This window comes from Chaetodon trifascialis, chromosome 2 (genome assembly GCF_039877785.1).
Source record: "Chaetodon trifascialis isolate fChaTrf1 chromosome 2, fChaTrf1.hap1, whole genome shotgun sequence".
In the NCBI taxonomy this organism is placed as follows: Eukaryota; Metazoa; Chordata; class Actinopteri; order Chaetodontiformes; family Chaetodontidae; genus Chaetodon; species Chaetodon trifascialis.
The window spans coordinates 17,956,597-17,975,236 of record NC_092057.1 but is presented as its reverse complement, the minus strand read 5'-3'; the positions used below and the strand labels follow the sequence as shown (position 1 = coordinate 17,975,236).

The 18,640-nt window shown below is 40.7% G+C and overlaps 1 protein-coding gene across 1 annotated transcript; it reads left to right on the top strand.

Annotated features, from left to right (window-relative positions):
• The first annotated feature begins 649 nt into the window (after positions 1 to 649).
• On the top strand, positions 650 to 18,624 carry cygb2 (cytoglobin 2). The gene is made up of 3 exons (XM_070989795.1): positions 650 to 1,379; positions 13,395 to 13,626; positions 15,901 to 18,624. Exons 1-3 carry the CDS (start codon positions 1,180 to 1,182, stop codon positions 16,063 to 16,065), a joined length of 597 nt encoding a protein of 198 aa, XP_070845896.1. The 5' UTR covers positions 650 to 1,179; the 3' UTR covers positions 16,066 to 18,624.
• The last annotated feature ends 16 nt before the right edge of the window (positions 18,625 to 18,640 follow it).

Genomic DNA, 18,640 nt, shown 5'->3' with positions numbered 1-18,640 from the left:
ATTACCTGATAGAAAGCAGGAGTGAGCATTGCAATCATCACCAGTGGTGAACCTGAGGGCAGGGTGGTAAATGAAATCGAGGGGTCTCAGTGGGGAGGCAGCAGCATGTCGGTATTTGAAATCCCCATAATCCAGAACTGAGAGCAAAACTGGTGCAGCAAAATTGTTTTTACAAGTTATAGGAGAGCTGCTTCTGTTTCTGTACAAGAGGCCAGGCATCTGTCACAGTTCATCAACAAGGTTTTCTACGTCATGTTTCATTTCAAATTGCTTATCAAAGCAGATACCAAGATTTTTAGATTATCTGGTGAAAAGGTGAATTTAATGGAAAGTTTTTCAAATATTTTGGGCACATGCAGAAGAAATTGAAATCTATAGTAATAATTTCTGCGACTACTGTGATGCTAAAATGTGTCTCCAAAAACCATATTCAATACATACATCTTCCTCACCGCATGTGTCAATACATGTGCTCAGACGTGCAAATAGACAGTGTGTAGCCGTGTGCTGGGGGGGTTGTCAGACACCCTTGACGCTCACTCTCTCTCTGTCTCCTGTCTCTCCCTCTTTACCTCCAGATCTCTCCACCCCCCCCACCCCACCCCCCCTCCATTTTCTCCCCACCCTGCTCTCATTCCATCAGGTCCTCACAACACACACCACAGCCTCTGAATGCCTCATCTCCTCCACCAGAGCGAAAGGATCAGAGAGGGAGAGTAGAGGTGACAGGAGAACCACAGCGGCATCACTGACAAGCATCTCTCTCACTGGGGGAGAGAGAGACAAAGAAAGAGGTGGGGGGAGGAGAGGTGGAAAGAGTGAGGGGAAAAGGGGAGAAAGAACGCAAAACAGTGAGAGAAATAAGTTTTTAGTTGGAGGGAGGACAAGCGAGGGAGAGTTTGGAGTGAGAGAGCATGGTGTGTGGCAGTGGGGGGATTGGGAGCTTTAGCTTTATTTTCCCTCTTCTTTTATCGGCTGTGAGCACTGCCTGCCTCCTCTCTTAGCCTTCTCCCCTCCTCCTCCTCCTCCTCCTCCTCCTCTTCTTTCTCCTCTTCTCATCCCGACATTCTCCCAGCTCCCGCCGTGGGGTCTCAGCTCTCCGTCTCCCTCCCCCCCTCCCTTGCTCCCTACCTCCCCCGGGCCCTCCTGGGAGCCTCTGGGCTGCTGCGCCGCAGGAGGATGTCTCGCAGGGAGTCTCCACCGCCGCCCTCGCCACCTCCACCTCCGCAGCTGCTGGGAGTGCGGAGAGGAGAGGTGGAGTGCGACGATCGTCCGGAGCGTGCTGAGCCGTTGTCTGATGCTGAGAGGGAGATCATCCAGGACACGTGGGGACATGTCTACAAGAACTGCGAGGACGTGGGGGTGTCTGTGCTCATAAGGTGAGAATGTCAAGAGATGAAAGCAGAGGATTTTGTAATCACTGTGAGAAACTCTCAGATTTATGTGTGTGTGTGTGTGTGTGTGTGTGTGTGTGTGTGTGTGTGTGTGTGTGTGTGTGTGTGTGTGTGTGTGTGTGTTTGTGTGTGTGTGTGTGTGTGTGTGTGTGTGTGTGTGTGTGTGTGTGTGTGTGTGTGTGTGTGTGTGTAAACTTTCAAACAAAAGATCAATGAGTACATTGTTGACAGAGATGCTTAAATTTGACCCTGTGTGTTCATGTAACACCTTGCTGTGTGAGCTTGTTTGGATGGAGATGCTTCATTCTCACACTGAACCTTGTCACTTTCTAATAATTATCTGTGATCAATTCACTATCCAGCGCATCCTTAAATATTAGTGGTTGGAAAGTAGTCTCCTAATGTGTCCTCTGTCCCTGGAATTCTCTACTGATGTAAATGGAGAATTACCTTGTATAAGGTCTTTCTCAGCAACCTTCCCGTTTCTGTTGAAGAAATACCACATGCACCAAATGTGGTGAAGTGACCAGTGGAAAAAATCTAGAATTTGAAATGTCAGAAAAACAAACTAGGCACACCTGAATAGTGCATCAAAAGTATAGATATTAGAAGTAAGAGTACGAATCAGGGAGGTTTGATTTAAACCTCTGAACGTTCAGATTTAAGAAAAATCAGATCACAAGCATTTTAAAATACAGTTGAGTGAATAAAAGTTTTGAAACTTTCCTCCATACACACCTTCACCCAACATCAGTGTTTGTAACTACAGGGAAGAAATTTGATCATATGAAAATATCTCATGTGTAATTACAAATACTGTAACTTTTTTCAGCATCTATACTGTAACTGTGTTATCTGTCTGTATTGTATTGGCCGATTTCCATTAATCCTTGTGTAGAGGTTATGACAGGTGACATTTTGTCACACAATTACAGCATTTCTCTTTTGTGTGTAAAGGGAATCTACTGAAATCTGGCATGAAATCAGCAGTGCACAGCAGGCTAATTGTTACTGTGCTGATGTTTTGGTGATTTAATGTTTTAATGATAATGTTTATGAGACTGTAAAGGTTTCTTTATTGTTTGGTTTAGTAGCTTCTGATGGATAAGGCATCTTTGCCAGCTTCACATGGGAGTTTTAGGGCCATGTGGGCATGTCTCTGAAAATATTTATAGCATATGTGCCCAAACAGCAGTTTTCATGAATGAATGAATGAATGATGTGCCGTCTTGGAACATGGTATCTATCCATGGTGCAGACTAGCTATGCATTGTGTTTAATCCTAGATTTTATTTTTTTGAATTAGACTAAAGTTCTTCCCAGATTATTGTCCGCATGTTTACCAAACTCTCACCTAATCTCAACCACCTGTAACCTCAACCTCAACATAATCATTTTCATCTTTACACAGATATCATCTCAAGGATTATATCTAACATATGACCATTTTTATTCCTGTTAGTTTGGACAATCTCACGACTTCTGGACATGAACCTGATACATGCACCTCATTAATCGTGCATCGTGCACAAACCCAGGGTCTGTCTGTGCTACTCAGTATCAAGCTGCACATTATAAAAATGTTTTGAATTTGATAACTATGATTCAACTTACAGAGTCTCCATAAATGCATAAACAACAGCTTAACAGCAGCTAATTATTTTTGACTTTGCTGACCTCCAGTGGTTTAACTTCTACAGACTTGTGCACACACATACACACACAAAGAGTGAAACTCCATGGTCTCCCTTCTCATGTGCAGTAATTCATCTGTCTAAGGACTAAGACGGGTTAGTGTTACTGACACATTATGTGGAAAACCTAGCGATAACGGAGGCTTTGTTTTGCTCAAGTCACACACACACACACACACACACACACACACACACACACACACACACACACACACACACACACACACACACACACACACACACACACACACACACACACCATGTTCTGAACCCATTTTCACTGAGCTGTGAGAAGTGTAGGGATTGAAGGAACATTGCATTCCTCTCTCATTAAGATGCTAAAGAAATACTCCATAGTCTACTGCTCCTCACACTACAGTATGCGGAGACAGCCAGCATCTTTGAGACTGTGGATATGTTTGATATGTATAATTTGTGCCTCTTGCATTTCCGTTTCTCTTGGATAAAATGAATGTATAGCAGACAGGTTGTGCCTCATACATTTTTATCTTTGGATATACTGTAAGCACCTTGTTCTTATATTATCCATGGCTGTTGCTCAGCCATTGCTACTGTCTTCTTAAGTTGTCAAAACATCCATAACCATAAAATCAAACAGATTCTCCAAGAGCCTAATCTTCAACAGGCAGTGATTCTCTGTGAAGCTCTGCTGCAAAGTGTTGCAGATCATGCAACATGGCTTTCCTGTGTTTTTCCCTGCTTTTTCCTACTTAAAAAAAAAAAAAAAAAAAAAAGATATATCAAAGAAATACTTGATTCGTTTGAATTTCCCCCGCTAAACTGTCTCAGTGTTACACCAAGAAAGCCCTTAAGGGCTTGTTAAAATGGACAGTGAGTCGTGGCAAAGAGACTGATGTGAGTGAGGCAAACTGATTTTCAGTTTGGGGTGACAAGAACCCCTGAGGGAGAGAGTGGAAGGGGCAGAGATCATTGTGTGTATGTGTGTGTGTGTGTGTGTGTGTGTGTGTGTGTGTGTGTGTGTGTGTGTGTGTGTGTGTGTGTGTGTGTGTGTGTGTGTGTGTGTGTGTATGTCTTGTGCTCTTATCTGTGGATGACAGCAACAAGCTTTGGCACTTAAATGTCTCCCTCCATGCCTCGCTATCTGTCTTCTCTTCTGTCACCCCTTTCATTTTTCTTATATATCTCTCTTTTCCTAATTTGCCATATTTTCTCCTACTTTCATGAAAAGATATTCTTCCTTTTAAATCTCAGTTGGTTGTGGTGACTGTCAAAATTAGTTATGTCAGCGCTGCCAAGCACACTACATATCCAGTAATGTGTTTCGCTGACCCTGGTGTAGACATTTATTGACAGAGCGTAAAGCTTCTCCTAACGAATTACACATAACACACATAATGTGTTAACTGGGTGCAAGACAGGAGATGACAGAAAATACATAACCAGAGCTGCAAATGATGATTATTTTCATTATGAATTTGATCATAATTAGCACCTTTCACAAACATAGCCAGCTTTGGACTGCATTTATGCATCAAAGATTCATTATTTCTAACAGGGGGGCCTCAATTTTTTTTTCTTGTTGTTGTTGTTGAAGAAGTAGTTACACATCTTGGGAAATTTTCTTATTCACATACTTGCTGAGAGTTAGATGACAAGACTGATACCAGTCACATATCTGTGGAGCTTGGCTTAGAATAAAGACTGGAAACAAGGAGAAAAAGCTAGCCAGGATCTGTCCACAGGTAATAAACTCTGAAGCTCAGAACTTAACGTCAGGCGATTAAAAAAATTAATCTAATTAATTACAGGATTTGTAATTAATTGATCTAATTAATCGCATTTTAATCTCATATCTGCTAAAGGTCCCCAAATAAAGAATTTGAATTCTAGGACATTACAATTCACTGACATTCACATTACAGAATTCTTTTCATCACTGTAGTGCTCGACGGTAGCTGGAAATTAGAGTCAGATGACGCTATCTGAAACGCCTCTTTTAGGCCCTCGTCTTCCACGATTGAAATCGGCCTGCAATCAGCAGCAACCCACTTTGCGATTGAGTTTGTCAGTTTTTCTGTCGTGGCTTTGCTCATTCGTTTTCCTAACTCAGCAAGTGTGGGTTGGCGGAGTAAGCTCACGGTAGCACTAGCGGCACTAGCAGCAACTACATGTTTAGCGTTTAAATGATAATTCAGGCTGGAGCTGCTACGGTCATAGGAAAATTCTTTTTTACACAAGGTACAAATCACTGCGTTCTTGTTAATGGTCCCGTCTTTGTTCTTTTTATAAATAAACTTGCCGTTCAAAGGTCCAAGTAGGCTTGCCTCGCTCTCCGGTGTCGCATCCATGTCTGTTGGCACCCTGCTTTTGACTAGTGGCGCAGGTAGGATGAGACCTGCCACTGCAGCCTACGGGTCACTCAAAGAGCCAAATTTAAAATGCTTGCACATTGACTTGCCACTCATGATTAATTGCGTTAATTTTTATAGCGCGTTAATTTGCAGCACGTTAAACTGACAGCCCTAGTTGTTTGTTTAATCTGTACAGCACAATGTTGGGATTGTTTCTTGGCTTGGAGCATTAACATCCTAGACTCTCTGGTTGTGTGGCAACCTCACAGTGAAGACAAGAGTCCAGGACGTTATGGTACTTTTAGGTATTAGAAGGGGGATTTTGTTCCCTGTTCGCCTCATGTTTCCAGTCTTTATGCTAAGCTAACTGCTGGCTGTAACATCATACTTACTAACATGAGAGTGGTATCAATCTACTCATCAAACTCTTTTAAAGAAAGCCAAGTGTCAATATTCCTTTAAAAATTCCTCTCCGTCAGCTGTATGTTTACTTTCATAACAGATAATCAGTCATTTAGTGACTAGTAAAATGTGGTCATCACAATATCCCAGAGACCAAAGTGATGCTTTCATATTGCTGTTTTCTGACCAGTGGTCTAAAACTCCATGATTTTCAGTTTACATTTAAAACAGAAAAGCTGTTAATAATCTTAATGCAGAAATTATTAGTGAGTGTTGGGCATTTGTTTGATAAAATGCTTAAATGCTCAATCCATTATCAAAATTGTTCTCAAGTAATTTTCTGTCGATGTACAAATCAATTTTACTTAGTTTTTCAGCACTTCGCTCTATATGTTCATTATTTTTTCTCTGTGTGGTGCTCAAAGAGTAAGATTATCAACAGTTGGCTGGCAGTTCTGTTCAGTTCAGTTACCTAACATCACCTGAGGCTGACACTGGGTCAAAGTCTTGCACAGTTGAGATCAGTGCATAACATCCCCCATGTGAGCATGGATTTGCATTTTCATGTCAATCCATCTGCCTGGATGCATGGAGAGAATAGACAGTAACAATAGCCTCAGCTGATCTCACAATGCGTACAAATGCAATTGCACCAAAGAGTGAAAGCACCCCAGGCATCAGGAGAACAGTGCATATGGCAGCTTTGAGAATAGAATGAAACTCTATCATCCGTCCACTCAGACAGTACTGTTGTAGTGAGCATAAATATGTATCTAATATGTTTAAGATTCTAATTTTAAACAAACTCCACATTCACTCCAAAGTAGCATCATAGTTAGCTGTTTTATAGTATAGCAACATTTGAGAACATTAATACAGTATTCATGTAGTCTGTTTCGGCTATTTAAAAAGGACAATAAAATTCATGGTTCTTCCAGCTTCCCCGTTCATGATATAATTGTCACCTTGAGCTAAATGCTAACAACAGCAACAACAGTTGACAATGCCAATGTTAACATCCTGACATTTACCATCTCACTTTAGCTTGCTGCATGCTAAGATTTGCTTATTAGCACTAAAAACCCTCATTACAAGTGAGGATGATGGAAATGTCACTAGTTTTGCAGATATTTGGTTATGAACCAAACTGAAATTGTAACCTGGTGCTGATGATGAACAAAAGTCAAAGGATCGCATAAGTTATTAAAATTAATCCTCTGGGGATCATGAATATCTGAACAAAATCTGATGGCAGTAACAGTTAGCAGGCGTCCATATATTTCACTTAAAACCAAACATGTCAACCTGCTGGTGGCGCTAGAGGAAAGGTCGGGAGATCACTAAAGTCATTTGGATTCATCATCTGAGAACATGACTGTCTGTACAAAATGTCACGGCAATCCGTCCAACAGTTGTTGAGGCATTTCAGGTGACAGCAGATAGACTGAAATTAGGATGGGTTATTTTTGTTTTTTAATATTTAAACTGGTGGTATGGAGTCATAGATTTTGCCTTGTGAAAAAGATGTCCTTGAAGTTTCGGCAGTAAGGATCAAGGTTGTTCATGCTACTCCAGACAATTATAAATCCCTTCGAGTCTAATTAAACTGTGATTAACAAGACCCACTAATGGTGCGTCTTTGGCTTTGATGGCTTCATTTGAATGCAGAGACAGGTGCAAGAATGTGCTCAGAGCTCTCCAAAGTACTTAACATCAGTACTTGTCTCACACAGGGACAAAATGTGCCTCAGCATACCTCCATATACATGGAGTATTACAGTTTTGGGACATATTAAGGATTGAGTAATCACTGGATAATGATAAACCTTTAGCATGTGCAGAGTCAGAAGTCATTTTTTGCGCCACTCCTCTTGTCATACAGTTGGTCAGGTGAAATGATCAGGAACCAAAACCCAAATGAGTTAGTGAAATCCTTCAAACAGGCTTATTTTGACAGAACTACTATAATTTTGGCAAAGCATTCATATCTTAAATTCTGAGGGTCATGGAATCACTCTTTGATGATTGGGACTTTTAGATGCTGAAACACCAAAAGCTTTAATGGGCCTGGTGATGCGCCTGTTGCATATATTCTTGTAATGCACTGCTGAACCATGTCTTGGCTGCAGGAGATTTAGCATTTATCATTCTAACACAAGAGGACAGGCACAAAAAGAAGAACTTATTTTCTTCTAAGAAAACATTGAAGCAGCAGTCTGTTTTCTTAAAGCACAGCACTTAACTTTCAAGTTTCTCTAAGCAGAACAAGAGCTACTAGAAAGCCTACATTATTCCTGTGCACGTATCGTGACAGCTGGTAGAGCCAAGCTAGGAGTGCTACAGGCAAGCTGAGCCTCTGTAGGCCTAGCATGACATAGGATCTGGGGGATGTGGATGTAGTGTAGCAGGGCAGCCGAGGGCCAAACTCCAACTGAGAAATAACTGTACAAACAATTCTAGTCAGCTGGAACAGTGACAAGATTTAAAGTGGGTCAGAGAAAAAGTCTCTCTGTGTGTGTCTGTGTGTGTTATTTGCATTGTGGGGACATAAACCCATTTACACTGTCACATTGTGGGGCCCTGCCTTCCTTATCACAAGTCCCCATAACATAGATCACTTAATTTTTTTTAGTGAAGAATTGGGTTAACATTAGGTTTAGGTTAAGTTGAGGTAAAAGCGCAGTGCTTACTGCCTAGACAAGGTTTAGGTTTGGGTGAAAGCGCAGTGCTCTTGGGGGAGCGCTGTGGGGGGCACGGGCTCTCGGGGGAATAAGTTTGTTAGAAAGAAAGAAAGGTTAAAAGGAAAGTGTGTTGTAAACAATAAAGGAAGTAAAAGGAGAAAGTAAAACAGATTTCCTCTACAAAATTAAATTCTAAAAGGTTTAAATAGTGGCTGAGGTGGGTGCTTGGCTTTGGAGGTGGCACAGTGTCCCGCTGCAACACAAATGGATAAAAGTTTAGTACGGGTAGGGTTAGGGTTAGGCAAGGATAAGTGTGTGTGTATACACTTGTAAATCCATCTGGTTTTCAGTCACTGTTTGTATGTCTGTAAATTTCTAAAGCTGTGTCAACAATAGCAGTTTGCATTGTTGTCTGTGAGAACGGACAACACTTAATCTGTCAGATTTTAGCCCTTCAGCTCAGCTTGTGGAAACTTTCCCATAGTTCTGGCACACATTCGCTCCTCTCTCTTACTGAGCTGCTGTGAAGTCACAGTCGGCTGTGATGAAAACTGTCAAACCTCTGAGTCAAAACAAATCTTCGTAACTAGAATCCCAGAGGACAATTTACATTTTCTTTGTTTATCTCTCCTCTTACATCTACCAGGGTGGTTTAAGAATGGAATTTACTGCACCTGCACCTAAAATAACCCTGGTTTTACACACTGGGCAGACCTCAAACACAATCCAGACGCAAAAGAGATAAGTGGCATCTTCTGCCATGTGTCTTTAATGAGTCTTGAAAAACTCTGGGTTGAAGCTTGGCAAGGACCTGTTATTTTCACTGCCGGACAACAGTGGAAGCTGTTTCTTACGGTTCAGTAGATCACTCGAAAAGAAAATTATTTGCCAATGATTTTGATAATTCATTTAGCATTTTAGTCCCTTTTCATCAAAAATGTTAAACATTTGCTGGTTCTAGCTTCTTAAATATAAGAATTTAACATTTATGATAGTGAATGAAGAAGTCTTTGGGTTTGGACTGTTGGACAAAAAAACAGTGTTCGGACAAATAATTGGCAGATTAATGAACAGTGACAATTACTGTTTGTTGTAGTCCTAATGTCAAGACAGGTTAGCTATACATTTTTTTATTTACTTTCTCACAAACAACAACTACTACTACTACTACTACTACTACTACTATGTCTCTCGGTCCACCATTTTGGTCTAAACTGAAATCTTCACAACTGTTTGATTTCCATGAAATTTCGTACAAATATTCATTGTTCCCAGAGGATTTTTTTTAATGTACCCTTATGTTGGCAGTTGTAAATGTTGATTTCATGTCTGACGAGGCTCCCGATTCACTTTTACAAAAATGAGAGGATGGCAGTCTTACTAGGTTAGAGCTTGGTACATTTCCGTTCTGGCATGACCCACATGCATAAGTCTTAACTGAATGCCAGTAAGGTGAAAGGTGCAGTAACACATGGTTTTATCTAACCAAATCAAATGTCCATCTGCTGCCCTCAACAGTGATCATTGGTCGAAGTTTCAATTGATTAAATTCATGCTAGAAGGTAAACAACCATCCTGTGCCTTTTAGTAAATTTCACTATAAGTAATAGTACTTAGTAGGACATTGTGGAAGCCAAAACAAAACAAAACAAAACAAAACAAAACAAAACAAAACAAAACAAAACAAAACAAAACAAAACAAAAGAGGCTTTTAATCTGTTTAATACTGAGCCTTCAGTAGGTGTATTTCAGCCTGATGCACTCACATAAACAGCAGCAGACAGGCTTGAAAATTAACCCTGCTCTTCAGCACACCTGCATCCAATTACACTCAAAGGGAATGATTAATCTTAACTAGCAGGCCCTCATCGCTGCTGAACTAAAGAATTCTGCCAGGCACCTCCTGTCATACTGATGCTGCCGAGGTGGATTACACACTTTCGACATGAAAAAGCGCATGTGTGTGTGTCTCTGTGTGTGTGAACCACACTTTAGTCAAAAACCTACTTACTAAGGGAAAATTTAAAACCTACTTACTAATCTGTGCATGACTCTGTATCCTCGACCCATCTCTTGGCTAAATTCTTATTTTTCAAAAAAATGCAAAACAAGACAATAAAAAACAAATGTAAACTCATTTTGAAATATTGTCACATAGTCAGTGTTAGATTTCCGTTCTAATTACTCAGCCTATTCATCTCTATTCTGAAAAAAGACAGGAATTTATAAAGTTTACCAATTGAATTACAAATGCTGTTGCTCAGCAGAGGTCATAGATGAATTCATGCCTCATCTTAAAGTGTTTTTTTCTGATATCTCGCCTTCAATAGATTGTTTTCAGCAGAGACACCAACAGGAAGCATGGTGGGAGAGAGGTGTGTGACATGCATTAAAGGTTCTCAGCTGGCATCAAATCAAGGAAATTGCGATTCTGTATTTTGTGTCTTCAGCCCATCAGGACACCCCCTCAATCATATTTTCTGAAAGACCTGTCTTTGATCCACAGGGTGTTCATTAATGAAAAGTTTGTGCAAATTTTTCACTGAAAGGTTATTTATCTGCAAAAGAATCAAAGCTTGCAAGAAAAAAAAAAACATCTCTTTTAAATGTGGAAGTTTCTCTTTTGTAGAAGATTAATTAAATGCCCTTTCTGAATATTGAAATTCAATGGCATGACCTTGTTTTTAATTCTGCTTCTGTCATATAATTTTATCAGAAGATTAAAATTAGAAAGTGGAGGAGTGTTTTGTTTGGTGACCTTAGTTCAGGTATCAGCATCCAACCATCGCTGACATATCACAATTGCAGCCCAGATTCCCTGCTCAACCAACCAACGTGCTCAAGCCTTCGAGAAACAAGATAAAACAAGAATAAGTGTCTACAGTCACACTAGTTGCTCTGTCAGACTGTATGTAGGCACAGCATGCTTTCATCTAAATTCTAATGCAGCCAAGTTTAGTTGTTTAGTTGCTGGTAAAATAAAATATTAAGGATTAGATATAGTTTTGTAATATTGGTAGCAGTTGCTGTGTTGTGTGGTGGTGCTATCCCAAGGCGTGAGTTGTGGGTTTTCTGCTTTTGATTATCAGGAGCTGTATTGTTACCACCTGTATTGCTGTTCCAAATTGGCTGGTTTACAGTTTGCAGTGAGAGAGGTTGTACAGGAATCCTTTGGATATGGTCCCTCTGAACTGGTATTTGCTCATTGGACTGTTGAAGCTTTTAAAAGCTGGATGAAAGCCAGAATTTGTTCAGATTATGTATTTAGTTTCATGTCAAGCTGTGCCATGCTTGTGAGTTAGAAAAACATAATAAGAGTGCTGCTCAAAGAAGATGATGGGCTGGTATGATGGAAAAGTTGATGGCAGAGTTTGTGGCCCGGATGATAAAGTTCTGGTTTTATTACCAATCCCTTGTTCCAGTCTCTCCCAGGCTCACTTTAGAGGCTCGTATTTTGCTCAAAAGAAAATAAGTGTCTATGATTATCTCATTGCTACCCCAGACTGGAATCGAAGGAGTAGGCTGTGTCACATTGACATTTTAAAACTGCATCATGAACATCCAGTTCTGCAGCTGTTAATTCTGTCATGCCCTCTGTGGAACTGTCTAGTGCTGATCTTTGCAAGTCTGTTTCTGTTCCTGTGTGGTGGTGCTATTCAGCGCTGAAAGTGTTGGACCTGCTGTAACCTTGTGGCACTGACCACTGCTGGAGTGGAGGATGTTGTTGTTCCATCTAAAGCAGTGGTGCAGGGGAGGTTGCAAAACTTACCTGATACTCAGCATGCAGACATTGTGGGTCTAGTCGCCCTAATATATGACTGTCTTGCAGCGTGATATTGCTGCAGGTCATCCACCCCTGATTGTACAACATGCATTCCATGTTAATGCTGAAAAGATGAGATTTCAGCATTTAAGACACCTGATGACATTTTTGCAGTACACAGTGTTGGCCTGTGGGATGTATAACATGCCTGCTAGATTTCAAAGGCTGGTAAATTAGTTGGTAAATTACTCTGGTTCTTGGCAAAGCCACATCCAGCAGGTAAAGGAGGTGTTCAACTGGTTAAGCAAAGCAAATCTGACAATCAATTTGGAAAAATGTGTTTTTGGTGAAGCAAACGTGGTCTATCTGGGAAAAGAAGCCGGGGTGAGGCGTGTTTGGTCCAGTCTTAGGTGGAGGCATTCTGCATTCCCAGTTCCTGGTTCCAGACGGGACTGTACTGTTTTGTGGGATTGGCTCTTAAATTCAGTTGTTGCAACACCATTAACTGACCTGTTAAGCCCAAAGGTTTGTTTGTCTGACAGTTGTCAACATGCTTTTTCAGGACCTTAAAGCCCCACTGACAAATGCTCCTGTGCTTGCAGTGCTTAACTTTGATCAGTCATTTAAACTGGGAATTGATGTGAGCTACTTGGGGGTGGGAGCTGTTTTGATTCATGATGGTGCTGATAGAGTACAACACCCAGTGTCTCACTTCTCTAGAAAGTTCAACCATCATCAGCATGCATACTCTATGGTTGAAACTGAGACCCTTGCAGTCAGTAGAATTTATCCTCTATGGACCAGCAATATCTGCACTACATGTTATTTCAATCTATCCACTCTGTACCAAAGTTGTGGAACGACGGTCTGACTGTGTGGCAAGCCATTTTGGATTGTAATGCACTAGAGGAAAAGTCAAGGGATCTCCAAAGTTTCTCCAAAGATTCATCCCCTGGTTAACATCAATGTCTGTAAAATCTTCCATATAATGCACCCAATATTTGTTTGGGTCGAAGTGGTGGACCGATCAACAGAGGCTGCCATCACTCAAGTCACACTGCTAGCAGGGCTGAAAAAGTAATTTTTCTTTCAAATTTTCTAAATCTGAAATATATTTGCCTCTGTAGGTTCTTTGTTAACTTTCCATCGGCCAAACAGTACTTCAGTCAGTTCCAGGACATGGAGGATCCTGAGGAGATGGAGCGAAGCAGCCAACTTCGGCACCATGCCCGTAGAGTGATGAACGCCATCAATACTGTGGTGGAGAACCTCCATGATCCAGAGAAAGTGTCGTCAGTGCTGGCTCTGGTGGGAAAGGCTCATGCTATCAAACACAAGGTGGAACCCATGTATTTCAAGGTAACTTCATTGAACAACCCACTTTCTGATACTATCAGTCTTTTATTCATTTGTAATGTCCAGGAGTTCCTTTATGGTGAAGGATGTAAGTTGACCTCTTTGGTGCATTGTTTTACTTTGATCAGGGATTTTCTATATTCCCCAGAATTGCCCTCAACAGTCCTCAACAGGTGCATTCCCACAAGGGTTGTTTAATTGGTAGGAGGTGTGTTGCTTTCTAGTTGTGGCTACTTGATTGCTTCAGATTGTGTCGTGAAAGATAATTGTCAAGTTCCCTCTTTCCAAGATAAGTAGCACAGCAGAATTATTTTTTCATGCTTCAGCAGCTCCTTGAATTATCAAAGTACCCCATCATCACGCCAAATGTTCTTTTTAGCAATCGAGTATCACAAGGGATTCTACTGCCCATTTAAATTTACTCAGGCCAAAAAGCCATATTCCTGTTTTGCTGTTTATATTTATTATGTCTCAAATGCAGCTATTACTTGTTAGCACTTGCATGCATACATATATTAAATTGTTATGAAGCCACATCTTGTTTAAAGCCAGCCTAGAAATCATACTTTGCTCAGCCATGACAAAACCATGTTGAAAGAGTTTTATGGGGCAGGCGGCATATTTCATAGATGTTTCCCATAATGTAACAAGGAAAATGTAACCACATGACAGACAAACTGTGCATACATATCAAGTACAGTTCAGGAATTCATCTCACGCAACTTTCAAGGGTAAGTTACAGTAAAAGCAGAGGGAAAGTGGTTTTAGCAGCCATTTCTTGTTTGCTGGGTGTGGTCAGGAATGTGCTCTTTTGCAGCTGTAATCCTTACAAGAGTGATGACACACTGTGCTGACTTAATCAGTCACTTACTGAAATATGAATTGCAACTTTGTGTATAAAAACATGCACAAATGTTACAGCAAACCACAAATATGTTATGCTAATACAGCAAAGAACTACAAAGAATACTACCTGTAATGATACAAAGTGGTATACAAACAGTAATAAAGCAGTTCAAAATTTCTTTATAATAATGCGCAAAATAGTATCAGCTATGATCATGAATTTAAGACGACAGGTGGCAATTAAAGGGAAAAGTACTGTATATCAGCCAATTACAGAAAAATGTGTTTAAGTTGTCAAAATCATTTTATTTTGAGGAAAGTCAGAAAAAATGACATAAAAATGTTTAAGATGATTAAAATGTTTAATTTAGACCATATGGTTGCATAATTTTCAATGTGAAACTCCAATATGATCCCCTCTTCATCTGATTGAAGAGGGGAAGCATATGCTTCCTCTCCTCAAGTCTTTTGAATGTCATCTGCAGTTGGTTCATAAATGCAGCTGTGAGGAGAACACATTTCCGCCATTTAAGCATCCTCTACTGGCATCCGATTGCCTTTAGAATGCATTTTAAGATTTAATTGATCACTTTGTGAATAAATCATTAAATTAAGTAGTCCCGCTGTGTATTCCCTGAACTCTTAACCCATATGCACAGCAGTGCATGGAGTATGGATTTTTTTGTGACACACTAACAGGTAGTTCTACAGGTAGATGTTACAATCTCCCCCTCCATATGACCACTTGTTATCACAGGACAGAAATTCCATATTTAGGTCACATGATAACAACATAAACCATCTCTCCGTTACAACTGAGCTACTCCATCCACTAAGGAAGGCCATAAGAAACGACAAGCAAATGGACCTTGTGTTGAGTACTTCTCTTCCAATTAATGCAATTTATTCTTTTTTCAGTTTGTAACAGGTTTTATTGCCAGCCAAACTTGAGAATTAAGGTGGTTTACATGTCCTCAGTTCTCCAATGAATAGTATTTCATTGCTGCAGCTTTAACCTCACTGCTCCTCTCCCACATTTAAATCCACATTTCCCTCTTAAATTTTGCATTGCCTTTATATCTACTGCATTTTCATTCCCTACCTATGTTGTCCTTTCTCTCTACCCTGTCATTTCCATTCCCTTTGTATGGCCTGTCCACCCACTGCTTTCATGTTTTACTGCTATCATTTTCAATTCTCACCTGCCTCGCCCACTTTTCTGTGACAGTGAATTGGACTCTTTATTTCCACCACTCTGCTCTCATTTTATCCACTGAATTTAATTCTCTGCATTGCTCCCTCAGCCTTCCACCTGCCATTATCTTGATTGCCACATATTCCCACTATTTCCCTCTTCCTATCCCCCTCTCTTTCTCATACCATTCCCCCCACCCATTCATGAAGTTTCTTTCTAACCTTTCTACCCCCCAGATCCTGAGTGGTGTGATGTTGGAGGTGTTGTCTGAAGATTTCCCAGAGTTCTTCCCGGCAGAGGTGCAGCTGGTGTGGGCCAAACTGATGGGAGCAGTGTACTGGCATGTGACAGGGGCCTACACTGAGGTGGGCTGGCTCCAGGTCTCCAGCTCAGCGGTGTGACGAGTTTGGAAGAAGAGGAGGTAACAAGGAGTTCTGTGAGGATGGTTCACAGATATGGATCAGATTAAAGTGGTAATCCGTGCAACGCTGTAATTTATTTTGGTGACATTTTGGTGCTAAACCTTTATTGCTGTGGTGTTTCTACATCGCACTTCCCAGAGATCACTTGGACACCAAACAATGTAACCAGGAAACATTTAACTTTTAATGATGTTTTAGCTAATGTAAGTGGTGCTTTGGCTATTTTAGCTTCGGAGGGAATCACTGCTAATGCTAACTATCCAGTTCTTGTTTATTCCAAACAAACTACTGTTACTGCCAAAGGCATACAAAACATCACTTGGTGCACAGCATCTTCCCCATTAAAGAGCTACCAAGTTCTTTGACAAGCAAATCCCAAAGCTTTAATAAACTTGTTGATTTAATTACTGTTCTGTACAGTCATTGACAGCTGACCCTTTGCTAAGCCTTGTCCCCCTTAGTAGCTGCAAAGCCTGTCAAATGTTTGTATCCAACATGCCACATATACAGTTTACAGCAATAATGGTGGTAGGTTAGCTACTCAAAATTCACAGTGATCTTTGAAATAGTGGTTAACTTGATTTCTGACCGATATAAGCTCTTTATTTCTTGCCAAACACTGTCAGTTTTGCCACCCATAATAAGAACTGTTGCTAGAAGGTTTCTCTTCTATTGCTAGTTAGCCAATTAATGTAAGGTAGTTATTTGATAATGCTGTCTCCAACCAACCGGTTTTAACGAAAAACATGTAAAAGGGTCTTAAATAAGCACTTGAAAGCAACATAACAGCTACAGGATGTCAAGCTAATAGCATAAATCTACATATCCTAAATAAAAAGAGAACATCTCGACCATTTGAATTATGAAACTTGGAAACAAAGGAGCAGTATTGTCCCTACATTGCAGTGTAGCCAGTTTGTTAAATTTTTGTACAATACAGTAAATTTGCATTGGGAATGCTACATGATGAATGTGTCGGTCCTGAGCACCCCCCCCCCCCCCCCCCCCCCCCCCCCCCGACACACACACACACACACACACACACACACACACACACACCTTCCAGATAAGCTAAGGACGATCGTTGTTCAGGCTAGGCTTTTAGTGAATGGTCAGCTGGGGATGGCAGACACAGACATTTATTTATACGAAAATCTTGCAGATTACTACTTTACAGAGTTCATATCTGTGGAGACCTGTGGTGAAAGAAGCATCTTCCGGCACAAATGAATACACCTCATGATGTTTTGAAGGAGAGAGGAAATTAAGAAATGTATAGACAAGAAATGATTTATAAGCTCTGAGAGGGGGCTGTTAGTTGTTGAAGCCCCGGCTATGGGACCATGGAGCTGCTGACTGTTAATAGATTCTCTTTGTGTCCTACTACAGTATATCCTCATGTTCAGGGGACCTACTCCCCTTTCTCTCTCTGTTGATGCATTATGTGCTCTTAATGTCTTGTTCAACTTTTCAAAGGTGTTGTTTGTATATGTGTACAGTGGGCAAGTGTGCATACTCTTCTGCCTTTGTTTACAACTCATTGACACGTTGATCTGTTGACGTGTTTTAAAGAGGCCTGTTTTTTTCTTTGCTAAAAGTCTTGGACTAGCAGCAGTGCTTTTCATTACACAAACACTTACCACATGGTGAAAGTGAAATGGAAAATATCGGCATGTGTACATAATCAGCAACCACACATGTAAACATCCACACAGGCATGCTATAAGACCTCCTCTATGCTAATATTTACAGCACTGTCAGTTAGTTTACCTCTCCAAAACCCCATCAGAGAGACATGCTCCATTAAGGGCTTTAGAAAGTCATGCCGGAGGTCTATGAGAAGCATATCAGCTTTAGAAGTGCCAGCTGTCTTTTTCTTTAGATCTCTGACCCATTGAGCACAATGTTATTTTTCCCCTCACAGTTCCTCTCTAAACTCAAATCCAGACATTCAGTCATCCACTGACTCCTCAAACACGCACACACTCAAACTAACTTTCTTTACCTGATTTAACTTCATCGTCTCATCACCTGTGCTTCAGTAGTCAGAGTCTTTGGACTGCATGTACTCCGGCTAGCAGTCCCCCATCTGCGAGTCTCTCTCTAGTCAATTCCCAAACATACGCAGCAAATCTGCTTAGGATGGACATTTGATCCAATCATCAGTTTGCATCTGCTGCAATGATGTCCTGTATCTCCCATCTGACCCTCCTTGGCATTGGCATCTGGCATTAATGAGGAAGTAATGAGTCTCCTCTCCTCCTCATTTGGTCATTCATCTACTGTAACTTCCCATTGCCTCCGTTAGGACAGCGTCACTGAGAGCAAAAACAATTATGACAAGACAGATGGTCATAAACCCGCCACACCATGTCAGCCATTCACAACAGTGCTTTCTAAAAATGTCATTCATGTTCTCGTAGGAAAATGAGTTAGACACAATTACAATAAACATAAACAGCAGAAATAAAGCACTTATATAACGTTTTAAGTGACTTCCTTTACACATTGTGCCGTGACTTGTAAAAGCAAAACGAGAAAAAAAAAAAGAAAG

Coding starts and splice junctions, on each gene's coding strand:
- cygb2 (XM_070989795.1), top strand. CDS start 1,180: ATGTCTCGCAGGGAGTCTCCACCGCCGCCCTCGCCACCTCCACCTCCG. Junction 1,380..13,394: donor GGGGTGTCTGTGCTCATAAG/GTGAGAATGTCA, acceptor TTGCCTCTGTAG/GTTCTTTGTTAACTTTCCAT. Junction 13,627..15,900: donor TGGAACCCATGTATTTCAAG/GTAACTTCATTG, acceptor TCTACCCCCCAG/ATCCTGAGTGGTGTGATGTT.